General features: G+C 44.3%; 1 protein-coding gene across 1 annotated transcript in view; it reads right to left on the reverse strand.

Annotated features, from left to right (window-relative positions):
- Window positions 1-5004: 5004 nt before the first annotated feature.
- Window positions 5005-25737, reverse strand: part of PPT1 (palmitoyl-protein thioesterase 1) — a 124651-nt gene continuing 103918 nt past the window's right edge. Inside the window, exons 6-9 of the mRNA XM_086955786.1 lie at window positions 13770-13860; window positions 12826-12924; window positions 11319-11390; window positions 5005-8596 (exon numbers count right to left, since the gene is read on the reverse strand). Of these exons, the coding sequence (XP_086811912.1) occupies window positions 8474-8596; window positions 11319-11390; window positions 12826-12924; window positions 13770-13860 (385 nt within the window). The 3' untranslated portion in view covers window positions 5005-8473. The remainder of the gene's footprint in view (window positions 8597-11318; window positions 11391-12825; window positions 12925-13769; window positions 13861-25737) is intronic.

Here is a 25737-nt window from a genome sequence, read left to right on the forward strand (position 1 = left end):
GGCAGACTGTTCCAGAGTGCAATGGTTTCTGAGGAGAAACAGTGGCATCTGGTATTGGCTGGATCGAATCTTTGAGAATTGGGGAATGAATATAGTTAAAATATTTGTTGCCGTCATTTTGATTGTGGTCACTTTGTACATACTAGTTACGCTAATAATATGCGTTGCCCGTCGTTCCTGTGCAAATAAAGGCTCTGGCCACTATTTTCAGCTTGCTATCCTTGAGAATGGAGAAGATCATGATAATGAGGATGAAATAACAGAGGTCACCCATTTATATGCAACTAGCAGCCCGTCCCGACTTTGCCCGGGAGCAATTAGGCTTCAGGGCCCCCTCCCGCCCCGCTTTTGTAACCTGCAGACGTCACTTTTTCCTCCTGTAATTTACTTTGCTTCAGGGCCCCCGCCCGCCCCACTTTTGTAACCTGCACACGTCACTTTTTCCTCGTGCACACGTCATCCACCCTCTTCCCTCCACTCCATCCAAGGGACGCAGGTATTCGTGAAGGAAATATTAACCACATCAGCCTTGTTGATCAGTTGCACGACAGCCCCCAAGGTTGGTCTCCTGTTGTCTTAGTGGCTCATCGCTGCAGTTGCATACAATAACCATCCCATCCTAACAACCAACACAGGGCTCACTCAGGAGAAACCATCCAGTACAGTACACTGATGCTTTGTTGGCATAATAACAGACACATGTGCTGCTAAACCGGGAATGATCAACGTCGAGAACCTGGTTATAACATACGCTGGCAAAGTCAATATTTAAAGACATCAGCTAAACTTTTGACTTTTCGGCCCATCCTGTCCCCCGCCTGCCCCATCCTTCGCCTGCCCCATCCCCCGCCTGCCCCTACAAGAGTGCCCTTACCTCCGCCGGCGCTGCTCCCGCCTGTCCGCCCCGTCTCCCGCCTGCCCCTACATGAGTGCCCTTACCTCCGCCGGCGCTGCTCCCGCCTGTGTGCTCGCACCACCCCTCCTCCCCTGCGCCATGTCTGCCGCTCCTTCTCCGCCGCCGGTCCTCTGCTCCTGAGGTGAGCGCTCCTCCCCCGCGCCATGTCCGCCGCTCCTCGGACGCCGCTCGTCCCCGTGCTCCTAACATGACCACGCACGTCGCGGCCTGCGCTACTTTTGAGGGACTACTTTTTTTTTTAATCTAACATTTTAAATAACGTTTCTTTTTTTTAATTTATGTAGCCTATAACCATCTACACACCCTGCCGATTTTAACGGTGTATCGGGTGTGTAGGTTGGCGCAGTGGTTCCAGAATTTACCCGCCTCAAAGCCTGAAAGTTTCTGCTTTATTATAGTAGTATAGATAGAATTGTTGTGAAATATTTTGCCTCTTGTCAAAAAGAGGATGGTGGGGGAGTAGAGAAAGCAGTATCATGTATACTATGCCTTAATACCAGTACTTTATTATGAGCGCTTTAGTACATGTATGCCTCAACATGCACTGATAAGTTACACAACTGTTTTTCAATGTTGTTTTCGTGGTAATGTGAAGCACCCATTAAATTTCGCATGTCTTCAAAGCGTTATGCCTCTCTGAGGACTACAAGCCATTTTATTCCTGTTGTAAAATTGCACAATTTCTGGCATTTTGTAGTAAGCATAGCTTCGCTCTAAGGATAGACAGTAGTAATTATGAATTTCAGAATGTAGTGAGCTCAGTGTTTTGATGTATCTCTATCTACTTCCAAGGGTTTTCTTGCATTTTTTTGTGGGAAGATCCTTCCACATGCTCATTAGTTAGTTTAGCTGAAGTAACACGTTACTATCGTGTGTTCATTTTTCCATTGACTTGTATTGATAGAAAATGTATAAAAATGCATCTGAAATGTATAGAGTTTGGATTTTCAGAGGATTGTCTGGTCCACTGAAATGACAATTGTCACTTATTATTTTGGTGGCTTAATGGCTATTCTCGCAACGCATGTTAGGCTTGTTAACGTCCTGATCTGTGATGGTTATTTTACACTGAAAGTGAAGATGCTGCATTTTGAATTTTACACTTCACATAAACAAATCTAACAAGCAGGTTCCTTATTGTAGAATTGAGGTCTTCTAGAAACAGGTGGAGTAATTCCCATTTGCTTAAGATGTCTGCAAGCACGTTCTTTTTTCCTGGGCAATAAACAATAAGTGGTAATCTGTGCTTGAGGGATTGGCAATTGCTAAATTTTCTATGCCAGCATTGCACTATACTTTTTGTCCCTACCTGTTTACTGAGGTTAAAACATTGTAGTGGTATTGTGTCTGAAAATCCGTATCACCTTGGCTCACTTGGGTGTGAAATGTTTTCAATGCAAGGAGTACAATCCTTAGCCCTAAGACATAAAATTGATGGTAAACCTCTTTCGAAGTTCAGTGTCCACATATGAAGGTTTTCCAAGTGTGCCACAAAACCCCGGAGAAAGTGACTCCTAATAATCATTTTTCGGTCTACATCTGCAAATTGTCTTTCCTCGTTTATAATATCCAACTGCTGAGCTTTTACTACCTTTTAAGTTATATCCACTTGATCTCCTTGAGCCCCATTCACAGTTCCCACTGATTGGAAAACCACTCTTAAATTGGTCTTATATGCAGATGTGCATATTGTATCGGATACACGTTTTCACCCCACTTCTCACTGTCAAGAGATTGTGATGTCTGTAAAAGGACAGTGTCCTGAAATGCCAGATCCCTTTTGTTAGAATTTTCACTATTTCATAGTGTCTGTTTCTGCACTCCTAAATGTGTTCTATTGACTGAAGTGAAGTCCAGTAACTATAACAGTTGGATACCTATGTTACTACGGCTCTGACATTTGTGAAACACAGTATACCCTTCACTGGACCGTTGTCCAAATATGGATATGCTTGATGGATTTTCAACTTAGTTATGCAGAAAAAACAAAGTGTAACAATGGGTCAACAAGAAAGTAGTGCCGCTATCTAAATGACTGTGTGTGTATTGAAAGAACACAATCCCTGAATCCAAAGTATTCTTGGTGAAAAAATATGTTCCCATCAGATACCCGTCCTGTACCGCCCTACATCACTTGGGTTCCTTCACCCATAGTCAGCCTAGAGGAAGGCGCGGAGTACCGACGGACAGAGCGGTGCTCCATTTGTACCTGAGCTGTTGCCGGGTGAGGTGGAGAGTCCATTCCCCAGATCATGGGTGATATGATTTTTTATACACACTATACACTTTAATATCAGCAGTAGCACTTTATTAACAACAAGGTCCTGATGAAGCAGACTGGTATCCTTTGAGCCAACGAATACTGCAGAAACATGTCGACCAAGATAAAATCTCAGTAGTTATTTGTTATTACTACTTGCACTGTTTTTTAACCTTGGGTGTGGGTAGGACCCCAATAAACTCTTTCTCCACTCCCACAACCCAATATTAATTTTCTCACTTTCACACGCTACAGCGAGCACTTAATGCACTGCTTATTGATTTTTCTTTGTGCCCCCTGATACCACCACAATAGTTTATACCCATACACCGTACATTCCTTCACACTTTGATTAGGCCACAATCTACCTAATCCTAAGTGGTTCTTTCCACTTCCTTCGGGTGAAGGATCCCAAGTGATGTAGGGCGGTACAGGACGGGTATCTAAGGTCACCAGGTGATTGTTTTGCTCCAACGAGGGGATAAGATGCTACAGTGTAGGCATTCTGAACTTTGTCTTTGCACACCTCTTCAATGGGTTTTAGGTCGGTATTGGTGTTTTGGTTCCATCTTTCTTCTGGATAAGAAAATAGGTGAAGTACGCTCCTTGATTACTTTCCTCTAGAGTCTTCCTTTTGAAGTGGAGACTCAATCAATAATAGTTTGTTATGCAGTTTTAGTGTCTTTTCGGGTCTGTTACTGAGAAATCTGATGCGGTAATCTTGGGTTATAATGCCCAGAACCCCCTGGTGTGAGATGTTGTCCCCACACTGTTGTGGTATACTTATCTTAGACGTCCGTTGATTGGGGCAGTATGGTCGGTGGAACAATCACATTGATGCAGTATTTCATCCTCTAGGGCTCTGGTGTATTCATTTGTCTATCATGAAAGGGCTCCCTCTGTGGCTGTAGTTGCCAATATGTACTTAGTAGGGGGGGGGGCACAACTCAACTGCAGTTGTGAGAATTCCCCAGGTTTATATTGTTCCCTATTTTAAGTTTTTGGCATTGATGATGCGTCCCTACATTAAGAACCTCTTTGTTGCAAAGTCACCATTGCTTCATCAGTATCAGCGTACACTTTTATCCTTCCAGCCATAGGGCAACCGAACAAGTGCCCACCATCCAAAGATATAGTGACCATATTATTTTGAAGATAAATATTGAGCCAAACAAGGTTTTCTAATGGCTGAACCTGTGCTAAGATGTAATTGTGCCACATCTGTGCCAACAGAGATACCTTGAGACAAGTGTTGGGTATAGTCTTTCCCACTTGCAAAATGACATTTACCCACTAAGAACACGGCAGAAAGGTTCTCACGCATAAGGACAGGAAACTATGTTTTTTCAGTACTCAAAACAAACTAACACATAGTTTGGAAAAATGAAGACTGAGATAAAGAACAATAGAAAGGAAATAGCGAATTGCAAAATCTTGAAAAAGAATCAAGTGCCATAAAACATGTGGTGGCATGGAAACAGATGGAATTTATGTATAACATGAACGGGATCTTTGTCATAATGGATTTTAAAATTACAGAAAAAATAACTACCTAAGAAAAATCAAACATACACAGAAGGAATTTTTGTCTTGGGGTAAAATTACTATGAAGTCAACCTTTTCAGCTTTTGATGAACCAAAAGGTGTCACTGAATTCTCAAAGAAAGGTACCACCTCAACATACTTTTTAGGACCAGGAGCCAGAGGGAAGAAACAAAGAAAACTTATATGAACCAATACTTCTGTCAGAACTGTATCTATTTTTCTAGTGGTCAAGAGAAGGCTCAAATCAGGCTATCCCACAAAAATCAGTCTTGCAATATTCAAATGCGCAAAAATATATTCATTTTTATTAATCATTTTCTTTCTTATATTAGTAATTATAGCATATCTTTTTGTAAAAGTGTAAACAAAATCATGATAAACCATTCATTATCAAATGCAATTAACATATACATGTATTATTTACACAATAAAATACATGAAAAGACACGCGTGTTAATCCTAATCGTACAAGCACAAAACCCCCAGTCAACTGACCTCACATCAAACAAACTCACCTCTCATACCACACTCTCATTATCAGTAAACTCTCACACAACAACGTATGGAGGGAGACCCACAATAATTCACTGGCATACACAGATGACGGAAATGATGGACTGATTAAATCACATTTTCATCCACTTTGATGTTGTCTTTAGGGGGTTCCCAGCAGTCTGGTCAACACACGTTTCGGTGGGAATGGTTAGCTTCCACCATCATCAGGACCACTCTTTCTTGACTACTTTCAGGTGAGTGGAGGGGAGGGGAATATGATCAATGCCCCCATAATAAACTGGATATTCCTCTGGTACACTCCAAGGGCAATATGGGTAGAATAGTCTCACATGTATTGCAAATCCATTCCAGAAAGCAGGTACTGCTATAATGACACTAGTCGTTGATGGTGGGCGATTAGTTTTAGATGTCTGCAGGCCTTCAAGACGATTTATGCCTGGGCTTGTCCTCTAAGGGAGATATGAGGTCAGAGCCTTCTATTTGAGACTGGTTTCCTCCGCATGAAGATTCATGCAGACTTAAAGTGCCGTGATTTCTTCTTGCATATTGTTCCAGCTGGAAATGCCACTCCAACTAAAATTTCAGATTATTGAAATGATTATCACTGGGGTTGTGGCACACCACAAGTGCTGGATTCATATTAGAATTATCTGCCTATTAACAAGAGTTGAGTTTTAACTGTTGATCTCCTGCTAGAACTTGTTTTGCTTTGTTGTTTGGTGTGTGTATACATTTGTGATGTGGTTTGGTATATTCATAGGAGCTATACCTTGCAACGTTTGAAATCTGATTCATGAGAGAAGATTGCGGCATTGAGGGTTTGGAGATCAAGGTAATAACTTGATTTTTTTTCCCTTTAGCCCTTAAGACAATTGATTCTGAGAACAGCCATTTCAGTGAATTGAGCCGCTCTCCATTTTTATTTCTTGAGATAAGCCAGACACTCCATATTATTATTTTGAGGCTCATGTGAGCTACTGTGTCATTGTTTATGTGGTGGTCATTTTCAGACACACGATCAAGAGGTTCTCTTAAATATTCTCTGAAGTTCTTGAGATGTTCTTAGAGGAAGATGAAAAAATTTCTTCGAAGCAGCATGATGGTTAGTGTGGTGGTTAGATGCACTTAGGATTTCCCCACACTGGATGACAATGAACCAGACTCACATTCAAAGTTGGACACTGCATTTGCTGTTCACACCAAGCGTAGTCCATTTAATCTGGAGCTCTGTGACAGTGGAGGAACCACTGATGGGACAGAGAATATCGTACTATAGCCTAGGGAGTATATCAGAATTGCGCTATGCCCACTGCACTCAAACACCAAAACTTCCATAAACTACTCATCCTAGTCCTTGATGTAGAGCAGGATGACAGAACACCAATTTCCTCAAGGTGATGACTGTGGTGTTTGCCTTCTGCTGCTTCACAGTGAGTCTGTGATTATTCCCTTTTCTCATAGAAGGACACTGATATTTCATGTCGGGTACTGGTGTTGGTATGAATAATTTGGTAGTAGTACATTGTTATAAGTCTGTGCAGCAATGCTTTTAGTTAGACTGTGCTGTCCATTCCATACAGCTAAAGGTGTCAGAGGAGTTCTGATGCTATACTGGTACAAATTGGGATTTGTTTTCAGCTTCAGTTGCTTCATGTGATGATACAGATGAATAAGAACCGACCTTTCAAAAATACGTCAGGCAGATAACAACCATGCTCAGACCAGACCTTTTAATGACTATATCTGAATAAGTCACAAGTTGACAAGAGTATGCTTCATAAAGCTAAACGGGTTGCAGCCTCCAAAGCTGTGGAATCGGCAAGTGAATACCTGTTCTACTAACACTTCTATATGAATATTTTCAAAGTGGACTTTTTGAACCCTAGTGTTACACATATATTTTTACTGGAATGAGGAGCCAATATTGTTAGGAACATGTGCCAGAAAAGGGCAAGCATGTATGCTCGTTGATGTGAATGGGAACCACTCCTACCACGCTGACAAGTGCAGCACTTTAATACAGGAGAACAAAATAGAATTACTGTAGCATTGAGTTCAACATTTTGATCAAAGGAAATGTGACATAAAACAAATGACTTTAAACCTTGGCATCCTAATATTTTATTGTCATGAAAAACATTACAGTGCAAATTAGAGAGAATTGTTGTTGCAGTTACTCAAAAGAGCCTTACTGTGATTAGCAGAGTTCTGATGGATCGTTCTGGGAGAAATATGTGTCAGCTACTACCCTGTTAAGACGTGCCTAACTCGAAGACACTGTGCTACCTCCGAGCAAGATGCGCAGTCTCCTAAGAAACATTGTCACCTGTCAAGAGACTGCACTACCTCCTGAGAGACTGCAGGGCATGGTTTTTGCCACCTAGGCTCTTCTCCATCACTGGCCACCTCCACAACTATCTAAACAGAGTAGCTATGAAGGAAAATTGGGCCAATGCTACCTCACTGTATCCCTTCGCAGAACCTCACTACAACAGAGGCTGCTCCAGAAGTTACAGTGCACCATATCGTGGCCAGTCAGCATACATGCAGTGGTCTCTGCTGTCTGAACAGGTCACATCTTGGACTTGCAATAAATCTTACACTGCTTCAGTTGTCGCAAAAGGCAATTTCTTTAAACTTTCAGGACAGTTGATGGCGCCCTTACTTTCTCAGTAGGTCACACTGTGGACTTGCAATACATCTGAGGTTACCTTAGTGGGACACATATGAAACTTGCATACGGTTGAGGCTGCTTGTGCTGCCTTAATGAGTCATGGCTTTGACTTCTATTATAGTCGAGGTTTTTTCCAGCCCTGTCTCTCAGTGACGGTGAAGTCTTCACATCAACTGTTGGCATTTTAAATTGCTCCTTCCTCTACCAACATCGCCCACGGCTGGAAATGAAATGAAATGCCCACAAATGTACAACTGTGCATAAAGTAATGAGATTATAAGTTGAAAACACCAAAGGTATAATTAAGCCAACGAGGATAAGTGGTGCAGTATGGATGCCAGCCTCATACTCTATCTGAAGGAATACCACCTGCAGACAAAAGGGCATCACATGGAGTGTACACAGCACAGAGAGCTTCCGCAGCAGAAAGGGGAATCTAGTAACTGCGTTGCTCAATGGAGATGCGGTCAGTACGACCGATACTGGTGTCATAGCAGAGGCACCGCAGTTTTTATTGAGATCAATGGAGTGTTAGAGCATAGTCGCCGGATGGAAAGCAAGATCACTTCAAATACGGAAGAATATTAGAATTGAACCATTCCTCTTTGAACTGAAGGTGGTCTCCGTCGCAAGACAGGAACACCAGCTGCCCAGACTTGTCCATCTCCTTGAGCCCCAAGCGGTCCTGCAAGGAAAGATGTCAATCTCAGTGTACAATTCACACAAACAATACCTGGCAAAATGACACATTCTCTGATTAATACACACTCCAGATCTGAGAAAGGACACCCTGGGCTCCACTAACCAACACAAAATCAGGATTCCACCAGGAGAGTAGAAACCCTTGGCTATAAAAACACTCAATATCCCAGCAAGTACAATCTAGGTAAACAACATATACTACGGATCAGAGTGCAGTAAATAACACCTGTGTTTCAGTAAAGTGAAACATGACAATCTTAGTGAGCAAAACACACACAGACTGAATCTCAGCGAGGAGAGTGGATATTTTCAGTGACCAAAACAAGCTCCTTATCTCATAGAAGATAGAGAGAAAACAAATGTATAGGCTACTCGGGATCCCAAGCAGAGACAAGAACACGTGTTGCACCAGTAATGCTACAGTTTGATGTGTACTACAAAGTCAAATGCATTATTTGCTGGATTTTACCAAATAGTAGTTGGCTCACAAATAGACAAAAATGCATTCAAAGTTTAGACAGAGTGTTTGTAATCAAACCTTGAGAGTCATGAAGCTGACCACAGAACCTATTATGATTTTACATGATTTCTAAACGGCATATGTTTATATAACGTATACAGTGTAACCTTAGGTACAATATACTAGCATGCTGTACAGGACAGGGTATTTACAGTCCATGGTGTAGTCAAAGGGGTGTTTACTTTAGATAGAAGAGTGAAACACAGCAATGGGTAAATTAGCATGCATTTCAATGCAATAGGTCTAGCATTTATGCAAGTTTAAGCTATTGATATTGTAAATGGTAATGCATTTTAGTAATATTTTTTGGTTTTATAACATAATTAAAAGGCATTGTTATTTACAATAGTAATAGCTTAATTTTTTGCAAATCCAGTCCCCTGAAGGATTATATGCTATAAATAGCCTTTGAGGGAGAGGTGTGGTGACGCGGCCAGGGTGACTGCCTCTGGAATCTGGGGATCACGGTTCGATCCCCGGGGCCGGCGACAGATTAGCCCAGGACCATGTGACTCTGGGCAATAGCTTGCTTAATCTTCCCGACGGCCCCCAGCGCCTAGAGACCCTAACGGGTGATGGTTCGCGCTTTACAAATGTGGATTATTATTATTATAAATAAATCCGTGTCCCTGGAGCTTAAACTGCAGCATTAGGTAGTTTAAGGTCCACGCCTTCCTTTTGTAAACCATCTCCAACCTTCCTCTGCTATCTAGCATAGCGCTTAGATCTCAACCTTGCAATGAGCGCTCTGTTGCGTGTGCATAGGTCAAACCGTATAAGTTGCAAGTAAACACGTCTGCCACTGGGCTTTGGTGGGAGTGATGGAGAAACTTTTGTTCTTTGTATCCCTCTAGTACCTAAGCCATTGATGAATCTCAGCGAGTTGAGCAACAAAAGGAAGTGTTTGTATGTATGTATGTGCGTGTGTGTGTGTTTATGTATGTGTGCGAGTGTGTTTGTGTGTGTACGTATCTGTTTATTTGTTTGTGTGTGTGTGCGTATGTAACACAGTCCCCTGAACAATTCTATACTATAAATAGCCTTTAAATCAATCAGTGTCCCTCGAGCTAAAACTGCAGCATTAAGTAGTTTAGGGTCCACGTCTTCCTCTCATAAACCCCTTGGGTAATGCTTTTCAGCGCTTCCGAGTGGACCCCATTATTACACATAGACTTGAATTACTTAACTTCATAAAGGTCATATCAACACCACAATAAGTATGGGATAGCACCCCAACCATGCTTCTACCCGTTCATCAAGTATGTAGAATAAGTGCTGTTGTGTGAGCACTCTGTTTCCTCTCACATATCCCCATTAAACACTGCACGCACACCAGTAGCACCAAGTTCGCCTTAACACAAGTAGAAAACGTGTCAGGGACTCATGTACCTCAACCAACTAACTACTTCTACATAGACCATTCTACGCCCCACGCCTCGCCACCTATTTGGTCCATCTGTAACCGCTTTGGAAAACCTAAACACGATCGCACATTAGTGACAGATGCGCGCTATACAAGGGTCAAACAAAATAACATTCATCAAAAGTAACCTGTAACTCTCTGAAGAAGCCACGAATCACAGAGCTGTCGATTTCAAGACACAAAGTAGATAAAGACAAAGAAATGTAAACAGGGAAAGAGAATGATTTGAAATAATTGGATTCGACCACTAGGGGGCAAAGTTGCACAAAGTATGTTAGTCTGTAACATTCATGCTGCAAGAGTTCAGTGTCAATATTCAGGGTCTCAGCGTAAACAAGATGCAAGGAAATTCCGCAACTGAACTAACTCAAACACGAACACATGCTCAGGATTTAAACAGAAGGCATCCTCAGTAAACCTTTACTTGAGTTCTCTGCATGAGACCACCCTTATTGACTACCACGACAAACTCAGTGACCAACATACACTCTGGATCTCAGCGATGAACATGTAATAAAGCTCCCGCAGTGACGTGTTGGGAATGCTACCCCTTCACCCTCACACACCATCTTATAGCGGACAATCACATGGAACACATCTGTGCGCAGCCTGTCCTGCGCAGTACAAGCCTCCTCCCACACCAGCTAACAGGTGGCTATTGTTCTCCACACCCTGTGCCCAGCAAAACAAGTATTGAAATGTCTTGAATAGCGATACATCACCCAGGCTTCAGGGCGCTGCCATTCGCAGTGGGACACTTGCCTCTGTGTACAGGGAGCTCTCCTGTAGAGTCATAATATCCTTGGCTTGTCCTGGTTTGTAGAAGCCGAACCACTGTAACGAAGAAACAAAAACACAGCTGAGGGACAGTCTATACTATAGGAACTGGTCACAGCCCGTGTAGGTGTAATGGCTAGGTTGGCGGGGGGAGAAAGGTGATGATGGAGCCCGAGGGTCTCCTGGGAAGGCGCAGAGGTGGCTAGCGTGGGCAGTGCTTTAATGGGCATTAACATAAGTGCAGGTACTAATTAAACTGAAGTGGGGCATGATGATACAAAACATTTCTGGCACCTGTCCAGTATTCATTGTGCCCTTGTGAGTAGTATCACGTATGCCTAGATTCCCTCTACACACGTGGTACAGGAAATGTATTGTCAATTAATAATGTGCGTTGTTACCCTCTGAAATCGGTGTGCTGCACACTGCATTTTTAAGGAGCAGGTCAAGTTGCCCTGTCCTTTCTATGCAACCGGCGCTCTGTGCACATTTGCCCGGTTTAGAAGGGTACTGGGCACGGTGTGAAGAACCAGCTCCGAAAGGACTGAAAGGAGGGGGGGGGGGGGGGGGAGTACTGGCCGACTTAAAGCACTGAACGTGGGACTTAAGGCAAGGAGAGGAGCGGTGCGAGAATAGAGACAGCCTGTGAGAACCTGGCTCCAGTGGCATAAAGCAAAATGCCCCTCCCCCACCCACCCCTCCTCCCCCGCAAAATGTGAAGAGTGGCCCATAAGTCTCCCAGGTCTCACAGATATTCATTGGCCTTGGACTGAACAGGGGCCCCTGGTAGGGTTAGGCCGCCCTCAAGAGTTGGGGTGCCCCGTTCGCGCAGAGACTGCAGGGGCCTTTGTTACACCCCTGCTTTGCTCTTCCACTACTGACTGAGACCTGGGGTCTGATCCGGCAGATGTTCCCGTGTCACGGGAGTGCTGTACAATTCTTGCTGCGGACTGGTTACTTCTGTAGTAAATACCCATCTAGGCACACTGCCCTGAAATCCGAGACTAACATGTTCTGCTTCCGCAAAAAATTGAAAAATTTACTCTTCCAATAGATTTCCGGCCATTTTAGCTGTTAATAATGCTGTTGTAATGTCCTTTTTTCTTCTTTAGTCTATCCCTTGCGCCGGGAAACCCACTGCGGGTAGCTGTCGCGCATTATAAGTTTTAAATAAATAAATAAATAAATAAATAAATAAATAAATAAATAAATGGGGCACGGCCGTGCAGGAACTGTGGGAGGACAGATGGCTCGTCTAGGAAGCGAAGCACTGCGGAGGATTCAACGCGTGCACGTGGTCATGCACACGCAGCGTGTCTCCTCCAACAGGTTTGTGTTCTCTCGGGCGTGCCCACTGCCCACCATGTCCAGGGTAAACCTCACTTCAGGAAGGGTTGGACTGGTAGTTCATGGTTTGGTGCAAATTTGTATTTCCAATCAGGAATGCAGGCCACACCACCCCGACCCCCTCTTTCCACCCTCCTGTAATCACCTCAGACTCTGGGGGAACCACCATGGAATCCTTCAGAAACTTCACCATCACAAACTTCTTGAGTGACATCAGGTTTTTCTTGTAGCTCTCGTTGGTGTACTAGAGAAGAAACCACAGAATATTTATTACACCAGGAGCAGAAAATATGAGGGAAAATCAGCACCAATCGCAGGCATATCAGTCCCTACAGCCTGAATCTCTAAATCTACTCTGAGCCGGCACCACATAGTGGGGTAATTAGTGGCACCTCTATCGCTCACATTATGCCAAAGCCCCACAGCAGGCAGTATGTCTCCCAGCACATGAACTCCCTCAACCTCTTCTGACACCACAAAGTGCAGCAAGTCCACCCTCCCAGAATGCACCATACACCCAGTCTTGGGTGCTGCAATGGACAGTAGGTTTATTCTCAGTGCCAGCCTATCTATCCTGGAAGCACGAGGCATCAGGCAGGCACTCTCAGCAAAGGCAGCTACAGCCTACATCTCCTTTGGAAGCTATTGATTTTCCCCAGAGTGCCAACATCTAACCTCTGTCATGAAGCGCCAGCATAAGCAGCGGAGTCACCATCAGCATCTGCATCACTGACCCCATCTTTCCTCGCGCTTCCCCCAATCCTGGGACCTTGCAGGAAGCAGCAGGGGTACTCAGCGCATGCATTTATCCTATCCTCATGGCTACACCCAAACTACCTTAGATCACACAATCAACATCAGCAAGTCACTGGAAAAGGCAGTAGGGTGGCCAGCTGTACATGCCCCTCTCACTTTATCTAGTGGCCCGAGAGGAGGATAATCATCAGCACCTGCCTCTTAGTATGATAAAGCCATAGTAAACTAACCCCCAAGATCTTCATCTCGAAGACTATCCTGCCACAGAGCTCAGAAAGTCTCTCTGCCCACCCTACTCCTGTTGAAGACTCTATTAGCACCTTCATGGCTCACCCTTTCCTGGTTGAGATCGGCCAAGAAGATGCTGTAGTTCCGATATTCCTCCTCATTCAGCGGGTCATGCCAATATTCTGCCTGCACCAGACTGAAAAAAAGAGGTCAAAGATCAAAGCATCATTTCTGGGGTCCTGTGCTTGGGAAACGAGCGCCATTGAGCAGCTGGATACTGAAGTGGTACATCCTTAACAACAGGCGAGAGCCTGCCACTTCAGGAGAATGTATCCACTCAAAGGCATACACACTCGGAGGACATGAGAGGCCTGAATGCAGAAAGGCGATATCTCACCCCCTTGAACAACAAGCATTAGCATAGCCAATAGGTCTCACCTTTGGGACCTTATAAGTGTTTAGCCAGGGATATTGACTTTGCCTATGTCTTTAAGCTGTGCTGTACAGAATTCTGCAGCATGCTAAAAAGTTATAATAAAGAATTGCCAGAAGCATTTTTGTTACATTATATATGACCAAGAAAGCATTAATTTATACACAACTGAACGACCATATTAAAAAGTATTAACAATAAATGTCTTACGTTTTTTTGTCCTTTCAATGCTGGCAACTTCTACCTGCCTGTCCCAATGGTTGCTTGTTATGGTTTTTTTTTGTTATGGGGGCATAAATAACAGGAGGGTGAAGGTTGGGAAATAGTACCTTTATAACAGTCAGTGAGAGAGTCAGTCAGTTAGTTAGTTAGTCAGTGAGAGAGAGTCAGACAGTCAGTAAGAGACTCAGTCAGTCAGTGAAAATCAGTCAGTGAGAGAGAGTGAGAGTCAGTCAGTGAGAGTGAGAGAGAGTGAGAGTCAGTCAGTGAGAGAGAGATTCAGTGAGAGAGTCAGTGAGAGGGAGAGTCAGAGAGTCAAGTCAGTGAGAGAGAGTCAGACAGTGAGAGTGAGAATCAGGGAGTGAGAGAGTCAGTCGACGAGAGAGTCAGTCAGTGATCGAGTCAGTCAGTCAGTCAGAGAGAGAGTCAGTCAGTCAGGGAGAGAGAGAGTAGAGAGTCAGTCAGAGTCAGTGAGTCAGTCAGTAAGTCAGTGAGAGAGAGATTGAGTCAGTCAGTCAGTGAGAGAGTGAGGAGTCAGTCAGTCAGTGAGAGAGAGAGTGAGAGAGTAAGTCAGGGAGAGATAGTCAGTCAGTGTGAGAGTCAGTCAGCCAGAGTCAGTCAGTAAGTCAGTGAAAGAGTGATTGGGTCAGTCAGTGAGTGAGAGTCAGTCATTTAGTCAATCAGTCAGTGAAAGAGTTAGTCAGTCAGTCAGTGAGTCAGTCAGTGAGAGAGTCAGAGAGAGAAAGAGTGAGAGAGTCAGTCAGTCAGTAAAGAGAGTCAGTCAGTCAGTGGAGAGAGATTGAGAGAGTCAGTCAGTCAGTGAGAGAGAGTGAGAGTCAGTCAGTGAGTTAGTCAGCGAGAGAGTCAGTCAGTCAGTGAGAGAGTCAGTGAGGGAGAGAGAGTTGGTGAGTGAGAGAGAGTCAGAGTTAGTCAGTGAGAGAGAGAGAGTTAGACAGTCAGTCAGTGAGTCAGTGAGAGAGTCAGTCAGTCAGTCATTGAGTCAGTCAGTCAGTCAGTCAGTGTGAGAGTCAGTCAGAGAGTCAGTGAGAGAGCCAGAGAGTCGGTGAGAGAGTCAGTGAGAGAGTCAGTTATTCAGTCAGTGAGAGATTGAGAGTGAGTCAGTCAGTCAGTAAGAGAGTGAGAGTCAGTCAGTGAAAGAGCGATTGAGAGTCAGTCAGTGAGAGAGTCAGTCAGTGAGACAGAGAGAGGCAGTCAGTCAGTGAGAGAAAAAGATAGTCAGTGAGAGAGAGTCAGCGAGTCAGTCAATGAGAGAGAGTCAGAGAGTCAGTGAGAGAGATTTAGACAGTCAGTCAGTGAGAGAGAGAGAGTCAGCCACTCAGTCAGTGAGAGTCAGTCAGTCAGTGAGAGTCAGTCAGTCAGTGAGTCAGTCAGTGAGAGAGAGAGTCAGTCAGAGTCAGTGAGAGAGTCAGTCAGTCAGTGAGAGAGTGAGAGTCTGTCAGTGAGAGAGTCAGAGTCAGTCAGTGAGTGAAAGAGTTAGACAGTCAGTCAGTCAGTGAGGGAGAGAGAGAGTGAGAGAGTCAGTAAGTCAGTCAGTGAGAGAGTCAGTCAGTCAGTGAGAGTCAGTCAGAGAGCCAGTCAATCAGAGAGAGAGAACCAAGGAAAAAACAGGTCTATCAAGCACTCTCAAGTGAGTCAGTGAGAGAGTCAGTCAGTCAGTCAGTCATTGAGTCAGTCAGTCAGTCAGTGTGAGAGTCAGTCAGAGAGTCAGTGAGAGAGCCAGAGAGTCGGTGAGAGAGTAAGTGAGAGAGTCAGTTATTCAGTCAGTGAGAGACTGAGAGTGAGTGAGTCAGTCAGTAAGAGAGTGAGAGTCAGTAAGTGAAAGAGCGATTGAGAGTCAGTCAGTGAGAGAGTCAGTCAGTGAGACAGAGAGAGGCAGTCAGTCAGTGAGAGTCAGTCAGAGAGCCAGTCAATCAGAGAGAGAGAACCAAGGAAAAAACAGGTCTATCAAGCACTCTCAAAATTGTTGAGTATTTCAAACGATTATTATTATCATTCACAAGTTCTAAGGTCAATAGAGTAAATTATTCATTGACAATTGTGCTTCACTTTTGGTAAGTGTAAAGTTCATTTGCAGAGAGTAGATTTCCAAAATACGGATCCAAACAAGATGTTAGGCTTCAAATTCTTTATTTCATACACATTAAAAGTTTTTCCAGCTCACACCGCAAAGAGAGAGTCAGTCAGTGAGAGAGAGAGAGAGAGAGTGAGTCAGTCAGAGAGTCAGTCAGTGAGAGAGTGAGTCAGAGTCAGTCAGTGAGTGAGAGAGAGAGTCAGAATCAGCCAGTCAATCAGTGAGAGAGAGAGTGAGAGAGTCAGTAAGTCAGTGAGAGTCAGTAAGTCAGTGAGTCAGTCAGTCAGTGAGACAGAGTGAGTGAGTCAGTCAGACAGAGTGAGTCAGTCAATGAGAGAGAGTCAGTCAGTGAGAGAGTCAGAGTCAGTCAGTAAGAGAGAGTCAGAGAGTCAGTCAGTGAGAGAGAGAATCAGTCAGTGAGAGAGAGAGACAGTGAGATAGTGGAAGACCTGGGCTGGACTCTCTGGGTCACAGAATGGCGCAGCATCACAAACAATATATATGGAGCATAACTTAATAATCTCCGTGCGGAGTCTCATTGTAACTAGCCCCAGCAAACCAGTAATATTGCTTAACACCTTCGATGCTCATGATGAGCTCAGCTCGTCATGAGGTACACCTCTCGTACACTCACGACGAGCTGAGATCGTCATGAACAATGGGAATAAATCAGTTGTCAGCACAGGAGGGGAATACCATCAGCATTGATGGTGTTATGAACTGAAGAAAAACAAATGCCACTACACCCAGGAAGCAGTGTTGTGCTGTCATATACAGTGGGAAAAGCAAGGTACATTTAGACATGGGTAGTCCACAAGGAATACAGAGCATAGTCAGAGACAAGTATAACACGAACGACTGAGGGAACCGACAACAGGCAAAAAAATGAAGTAGAGGAAGCAAGTATGAATGCAAACTAGTAGGATAAGAGGGAGAGTAGTAACACCCCCCCCTGTTGCCAGACATCCATCCATATTTCAAGAGAACCTTAATAGGGATCCACAGAGAGAGGTACAATGAAAGAAACACAACTAGAAGGGAACTCACAACTAGATAAGGAATCATTAAAAGATGAATATAACACATAATGGGTTGAAAACGATGTAAACATGCGAAAACCTGTTTATCCCCAAAACGTGTGCCTCTTCGAGCAATGTGATGAAATTGGTGTTTATATCCAGTATAGAGGTTACAACGGGTAAAAACGTGGATCAGCATTGGGGAGGGTGGGGGGTTGCTTTATTGTCTTTACTCTCCATGCCAATTATGCACTGAAAGTAAAGGTCACACTTTCGGAATACATTGTTACTTTCAGCAAGCACGGTCCGCGGTCCCTAAAGTGAAACCGGACCGCGCTACAAAGAACACACAAAGAAGAGTGGGAGGGATGCAAACATGGAGTGCAGGCTGCAAATTAGTAACTGATCCACGACGAGGGAGGAATGCAGCTGCCAGCCTGCGCGCCGCTGCTCGCTCCAGAGAGCAAAGCGCCGTGGGAGTGAACATTTGAAGAAGAGTTAGGACATGCACCCGCCTTTGCCCACTTGCATGCTTTCATTATTAAAAGACACACACAAAGGTCAATCAGATGTGTGGGAGGAGTCCGACCCACACAGAGAAGTTTTGAGCGTCACAAGAAGCCTCCCATAGAGCAGCACATGCTCCCTGAGCTAGGCTCGACCTAAATATCTTGTGCATGCTATGTAAGTGGAGCCCTATGATAAAGGAAAGAGATACAAGCGCTAACAAACCAATAACTTGGCTAGAAGACAGCATGAAATATGACCAGTCCAAGGAAGGAATCAACAAAAGAACAGATACATTGCGTCGGCAGAGCAGAACCAACAATAAGCAAGAAGAAATAGAAGGTCCCTCTCCGCTCACACATTTTAAGTTACAAGCCTCCTGCCCTCTCATTTGGTGTTGTGTCCAAGCCACAGCTATCTAGTGGGGGGACGGCAGAAAGACCTACACTGCAGCAGTCCTGGAGAAAATTGTTCAGTGAACCTAAAAGAAAGTTTTCCAACCTGAATAGCGATGCCAAATTCAAAACAGTCTTCCAGTCACATGTCCGCCTCTCCACTAAAAATGGAGAATATGACCTGCTTTGCTCTGTAGCAATGGGAACTGCACCTAAAACGTTCTCTGGAAAACCTTCTGCAGCTACCTGGAATGAGGCCTGTGCTACATTTAATACCTGAAAATGGGTCCTCTCTGAACCAAACACAAGCAACCATGACTGGTTTAAGCATTGTGGACTGGGCTATTCCCACTGCTCAGTCCCATGGCTGGTTTGCTTGTGGCTGGGTCTAAACTGTTTTGTAGTGGGCAACAAAACAATTTGTTGGAATGCTATCCAGGGTGATTGCCAATGGTTAGACTGTTTGCAAGCCTTACTCACATCACTGTTTTGTATATTTAATGCAACACCGTAAGCGGCTAAGGGTATGCCCGACTTGAACAGGACCAATGCTGATCTGTATTGGCCTGGGCCTAATCTAAGGCGGCATAGTAGACACAAAAGCAATGAGTTTGAATGCTACCCTGAGTGATTGGCAGTGACTATTTGCAAGAATTCCTCCCATCACATTTTGGGTCCGTCAATTAACAGCTGCCTTACATTTGGCAGTTAACACAAACAACTAACGCAAACAACAAGTTCAAACGGCTTCAGGTGGTGATGGGTTTGTGTGAAGTACGGTATAACAGCAGCAGGAAATCAAAGAGTATTTACTCAAAAAAGCTTATTTATGTAGAACACATCACAACTGATAAATTATAATTATATTAAAACGGGTTTTTAATTGCACTAACTATTGAAAACATTTAGGAGTCAAATGAAAAAAGCATTGGCAAAGACAATAGGTTTTTCCATTTCAATGTTGTTACGTTACCAGCCTTTTGGCTTTGCTATGCTTTTTGCTGATGCACTTTGTACATCAGCAAAAAGAAAACACAGTGTTTCTTTACCAATGTGGAACCTCAATGGCAAAAAAAATCATTATGGCATATACAGACGCATGTGTCATCACTCATGTGTACGTAGCACTGTTACAGCAGGCCCAGCATGATGATCAATGTGTATATATGCACACATCAAGATGTAGCAACCACTTGGCTAGGTGTCAAATTGCAGCTGTTGAGCTCCCCCCAAAAAGAAATAAACAAGCATTGAAAATGCAATAGGTCTCGCCTTTAATTAACCCCTCCCCTGCTGATGACGGAACCGCTCCGTCATCAGCCGCGGTGGCGCTGTGCTGATGAAGGAGCGGTTCCGTCATGGCCCGCCCGACGCTCCTGCGCGGCGCGGATTCCGCGCCTGTGCTGAGCGTTCTATTGAGCGGGCGGGGCCATGAAGGAACCGCTCCGTCATAAGCACAGCGCAACCGACGCTGCTGACGGAGCGGTTCCGTCACCAGCATGCGCCCGCCGCATTTCCGCCCCGCCCCCATAGTACTGCGGCGGAATAGCCGCCGCAGTGAAGCGGTTAAGTTAAAGCCGCTTTGCTAATGATATTTTATAGCAAAGCAAATGGTTTTAACTTAATTAAAGGCGAGACCTACTGCATTTTTAATGCTTGTTTCATGTATAGCCCTACTCATCCCAATGCAGGGTGTCAGAGCGCTTTACATCAACATGCGCATATTACATGTACAATACATCATATAAGTTTGTAAATGAATGTACAGGATGTTACATACAACTGGGGGATTGCAAGGTGTAGGAGTCACATATCCTCTTCCATAGCTCACTGTGCTATTATCCTCGCAATGCGCTCAAACGTGCACATGATAGACCTGCTAAACATATATGTGAGGGCTTTACATCTGAGGTCACTTCTTGTGATGCCACTTCTTTAAAGTCGTGGCTTGTGATGCCACTTTCTATGATATCAATTACTGTGATGCCATATGTGATGTCATGCGCTGTGGTGTGCGCCATAATGTGATTTCAGGACTTGTGCTCCGCGGGGGTCCCGTGCTCACTGTCACCGCAGCCCAGCTGTAAGCGGCAGAGCCCTAACTAAAGTGAAACTGGTCCCTGGTGCTTGTGTGGTGGTTCAGGGAGGGCCTGGCAGTTCGGACTGGACTGTTCTGATTGGAGCACACTCCAGATTGAATTGCATATGGCTGGGTCCAAACTGATGTGGTATGCAAAATAACGATGGTTTGGAATGCCGCCTGAATAATTACCAGTGTTTGAGAATAATCCGGGCATTCCATTAATCACTTCTTGCCTTACTTTAGCATGAAAAGGAAGAGTAGGCACGAGATAAAACAGACGCATGTTTTGGTTGTGTTGAAATTGTGAGGTGGGCATGTAGAGTACTAGGCGGTCATGGTAAGGGGCAGTTTGAGGCCTTCCGGTGGATCCCTTGAGGGCTTGTGCACAAATGCGAAGATGTCATGGTGGACACAGTTTGAGCTTCGGTGGGTATGTAAAAAGCAAGTAGTGGGCAGAGTGGTGGCTTTGGGGTGGGCAAAGAAAAACACACTGTCGGTGTTGAGGGCTTTTGTTGTGCTTGGCGAGAATAGCGATGAGCACCGTAAGAGTTTGAGGCACTCACAGTGGGCACATCTGGCAGGATGAGAGCTTTAGGTGGGCCCTAGAAGGACCATGTGGTTGGCATGGTCGGTGCTACAGGTGGGCATGGAGAGAACATACGGGGAGGAGGGTTGTCAGGTGAGCATGAAAAGACAACTTGGCGGGCAGGCTGAGTTCTAGACGTGGGCATGGAAAGATCTCTGGGTGGCACTGGTAATATGTCGAATGCCCTTATCTGTCACATGACCCTGCCTCCTGTACACTTACTATCACCCAGTGCCACTTGTCATTTTGTTCCGGGCCTCCAGGAGATGCACTATCTCCCCTTGCGAAGCTGTCACCACCGCTCCACTTACGACAGCGGACCGAAGGGCAGAGTCCAGGGCTGTGAGGAGGCGGCAGCGGCTACCAAGGTAAGCGAGGGCCCGGGGGCTTTCTGTTCTCTATCCCTCACTCTGCAGGCTCCGAAAAGCGCCCATGCACCGGTTGTTTTAATCAGTTCTCGCGTTAGGCTCTGCCTGGGGTCCGGCTGGTCTGCCCTGGCTACAATCGTGACTCCCTCTGTCTGTCATGCTAGCCTATAGAGGCTCCAAGCAGTTCCAAAATCTCCCAGATTCTTACATACAATTAGTCTCATCCAAAGAGGCAAGATTTGGAAATTCTGTATAGCTGAGTGACAGTCTAAAGTAAAAGGCCTGCCTCTTCTCTTTCTTACTCTTGGCCCCGAACTAGACTTAGTCTCTTGCAGAAAGTAACACAACACAGTTACAAGCAACAGGTAGAAAAGTGATGCCTGCCGCCAGTCAATGTGCCTCCCGGGCCCTTTCCTCCATTCAAGCCCCTGTTGCCCACATATAATACTGCGTCATGCACCAGCAGCGACTGCTCTATAGGGGGGCGCCAGGGCGTCGACCCACCACCTGGCTCTCACCAATTGCTTGGAATGTGCAGCTTTTACATGAAAACAAAGGCTCTCATGGATTGTTGATTTGCATGTAAAAGCTGTCATATCGCATTGCCAGCAGGTGAGGGCTTCGCTGACTGTATTGAGTATGTGCCAGGCGGGGGCCGACACAGCCCAGCCTTACACAGTCCCAATACATATCTGGCATACTGCATTAGCTAAGGCAGTGCAGCGTGCCAGATAAATAATGGAGATTCAGTTCTTGCCAGTTCATGCGCCCTCTTATCCTATCAGAAATAGGAATAGAGAAATCCGGTGTACCTCGGTACATCACACTCTGTTCCGGCTTCTGATTCGGTGAAAGCTCGTGGGCCTACCTCTGTTGTCCTGTTGGAAGTTAGGAGACAGAGGAATCCGGAACCATGAGGCTGACCAGCCCGTCAGATTAAGGGGCAAGTACGTGTTGTTTCTCAGCCCCAAGGCACAAGTCCTAAACAAACCATCACGCTGACGTCGCGTACATCACTTCTGGAAGAAGAGTTAACTATTTCAAATGAAAGAACTAAATCTAACGTCATCTGTAACTGCCACCTCTATACAGCAGCTCCCAAACTCACCCAAGGGTTACTGGTTTGGATTCTCAGCAGTCAGTCATATCCCTTTAATCTTTAATTGGCTAGTCGCTTCTCCAATCAGAGCAGGGTTGCGCAAGAGGTAAAGAAGGAACGATCCCTGACACAAAATGTACTCTTAACTAATCGGAACGCTCTGTGTCACTTAAAGCCCAATGAAAGACAGAGAGAGGAGGGCTAAACAGGAAAGAGAGTGATTGAAACCGGGATGTTGGGTGATTTAAAAGCCTCGCACACCTTATTACAACAAGCTCTCGCCAGACAGCGCGGCACCCGCACTTTGCTTATAACATTTTAAAAGTAAAGCGCGGGTGTCCCGATTATACTAAAATGAAAGAAATAGATGTTTTTTCTTTTTCTTTACTTTTAGTATAATCGTGGCACCCCGCTTTACTTATAACATTATAAAAGTAAAGCGGGGGTGCCGCAATTATACCAAAAGTAAAGAAATAGAAAAAACATATATTTCTTTCCTTTTGGTATAATCTCAGCGACGTACACGTTTCTCTATTAGCATGAACGGTAACACCAGCCAATTGAAAAGAGGGGTGGGGCTTAAACCCAGGTAGTGAAAGGTACTCAAAAACATAAAATCTCGCCAGCGAGACTGCGCATGTGCGCAGCCTACGCTAGCCAAGACCTAAAAATAAGAAAAAATACTGGAAAGAGAGAGCAGAGGTGGACGCAGCAGAAAGTGTGCTTGGGCTGATTTCCATTGCCTATGGCTGTTTTGGAGATGTTTGCAAAATATGGGATATATTTTGGCAGATCTAATACAAGCTCATTATTGGAAATACAAAACACCAAGACATCTACATCACATGAGCTTTTCTGCTACGAAAAAGGTAACACAGAGGGATGAGAACAAGGCCAAGATTAGGTAGGCAACGCAGAGGGGGGAGTAATGGGACAGAGAATGAGCCTTGAGGGAGAGATCAAACAGAGCATTGGAGATGTAGGTGGCAGATATTTGGTGGGAAAGGGGCAGAGAAAACACAAGAGGAAGACAACTGGGAATCACACACTCTCATGGAATGCTTACCAAAAAAAACCTGTAGTTCTCTAAAAAGGAGTAGTGGAAAGACACAAGTCAGACGGTCAAGAGGATAGTAAACTGGTTATGCTCCAAGGGAGGGACAAACAGAAGGCGGACATCAAATATGGAACAAACAGATTAGAGTGACAATAACGCCAACCAATGGTTAGCAGAGTGGGAAGACAAGCCCATGTAAGTCATTGATAAGACAACTGCATGTCTTTAGCAACCAGACAGAAACACACAAAAAATGGTACCACAGATAAATAATGGGACAGATGTCATAGGCATTGACTAAAAAGCTATGCTACCATGTTTAGTTTGTGGCTTACTTAATTTATGTTTTTTAATTCATTGAAGCTGTCAATATTGGAGGTTTCTGGAGGTGCTCCACATTTTAACAGATGTGCGACAATAGAGGAAAGCTCTGTAGTAACAGGATCGACCTCATGTACAGCCAATCCATATGAAGGGAGAAAGGAAAGGAATGGACAAATTGACCTTTGTTCGAGCAGTATCCCATGATTTTTCGTTTGTTGATGGACACTTTTTTTGCTGGTATTGAGACCCCATGTGCTTTAATACTGTAATTCAGAGCCAGAGTGCATGTACTCTTCCCCTAAAATGGCACTGTAAAATTGGTTTCATCCAATTGGTGTATTTATCTTTTGAGTAAAGAAATTGTAATTTACGCAGAATTGGCCAAGTGGCATGGAAGTTAAATACATATGGGGTTGAAGAATGAATTTACTCCATCCACATATGTGGCAAAAATTTAAAGGCTGCCGGAAGCACCATTGTGATCTGGTAGGGCTGCAATTTAAAATCATTGCAGTGACACATGACAATGAAAATTGCATTTTCAATGTAGAAAAATATATTCATACATTAGAAAGTCACTCTTAAAGGGAGCTCTGTAAGCTCACAGTGTATCCAGAACAGGAGGTGCCCAATCAGCTATACAGAAACCAGAGGCATTAAGCAGTAGGTACAACAAAGGCTTACAGTGGTATTATTGGACACCAAATGTAGGTATATATGAGATATGTAACATTATCTCAACAGTAGAACTGATACAAAGTTTCTGCCATCAATTACCTAGAATAATATATTTTTTTAATTCTTCAGAAAGAAACAGATAAAACTTAAGTGCTCAGTGCTCAACTGATCACACAGTGATGATTTGTGAAGTATAAAAGGCTATCAGACAATATATACAATAAACAAGAAACTTCTTATGTAATCACTATCTTTTTTAAATGAATTATCTTCCAACCCCAAGCGTCAATGGCATTTCAACCTGATAAAAAAAAACGATCATCAGGACATATGTAATTAGAGTCCAAGCATCGAAGCCTTTAAAACAATGAAAGACATTTTGTCAAATCTAGATGAAAACAGGGACAGTCCTAACTGTAGAAGGGGGCAGAGGACATTCAGATTAAAAGGAGCAAGGGTGCCACCCGGTCACATTGTTACTTGAAAAATCCGAACAAAGAGAATAAGTATTGTGAAAAATGAGAGTATCCCTTGGAAATGCACACCAAAAAGCACTCCTACGAAGGACCAAATCAACTAAAGGTACTTGAGTTTGATAACAGCTGGATACAAAAACCAAATTCAACAATGAAAGTAGATACAGGATAACTTCAGTGCAGTGGAAAAGTAAATAATAAAGTATACTTTGTGCTACCTGCCACAACATTGGTTTAAAACCAATTTCTCAGCCCTACGCCAGAGGCTCTAAGGACATTCTCAGCTTTGCCTCTGGGCCCAGGTAAGGTCGACAACTGGCCGCTTGCAGAGATTAGCCATTGGAAAAGGGGAAGAGAATTGAGAAGGTGATGCCAAAAAGGGGTTGGCGGGACCTGCTCCTGTTTGTTCACAGGGCCTTCTTAGACTTTCTGCTTCAAACCCAGTAGAACGGAAAAACACTTTGGACCCAGACAGAAAGGAGAGCACCTTTAGTAGGAGGGAAACCGACTTTGGACCCGATAGGGAGGACAGCAATTTTGGTTTTACACTTCTGGGATGTTTTGTGGTAAACCATGAGGGGAAGTGCTGAAAACAAAGTGGGAATAGTACAAGAGAGTTGTCAGAATTGGGTGTAGGAAATTCTTCAATCACTGACAAGTACACAGGATAAAACAGGGACCTCACTACCACCTGCTCCAAGCAATCCTAGAACTTGGAATAAAACCTCTTGAAGAAA

This window comes from Lissotriton vulgaris, chromosome 2_1 (genome assembly GCF_964263255.1).
Source record: "Lissotriton vulgaris chromosome 2_1, aLisVul1.2, whole genome shotgun sequence".
Classification (NCBI taxonomy): Eukaryota; Metazoa; Chordata; class Amphibia; order Caudata; family Salamandridae; genus Lissotriton; species Lissotriton vulgaris.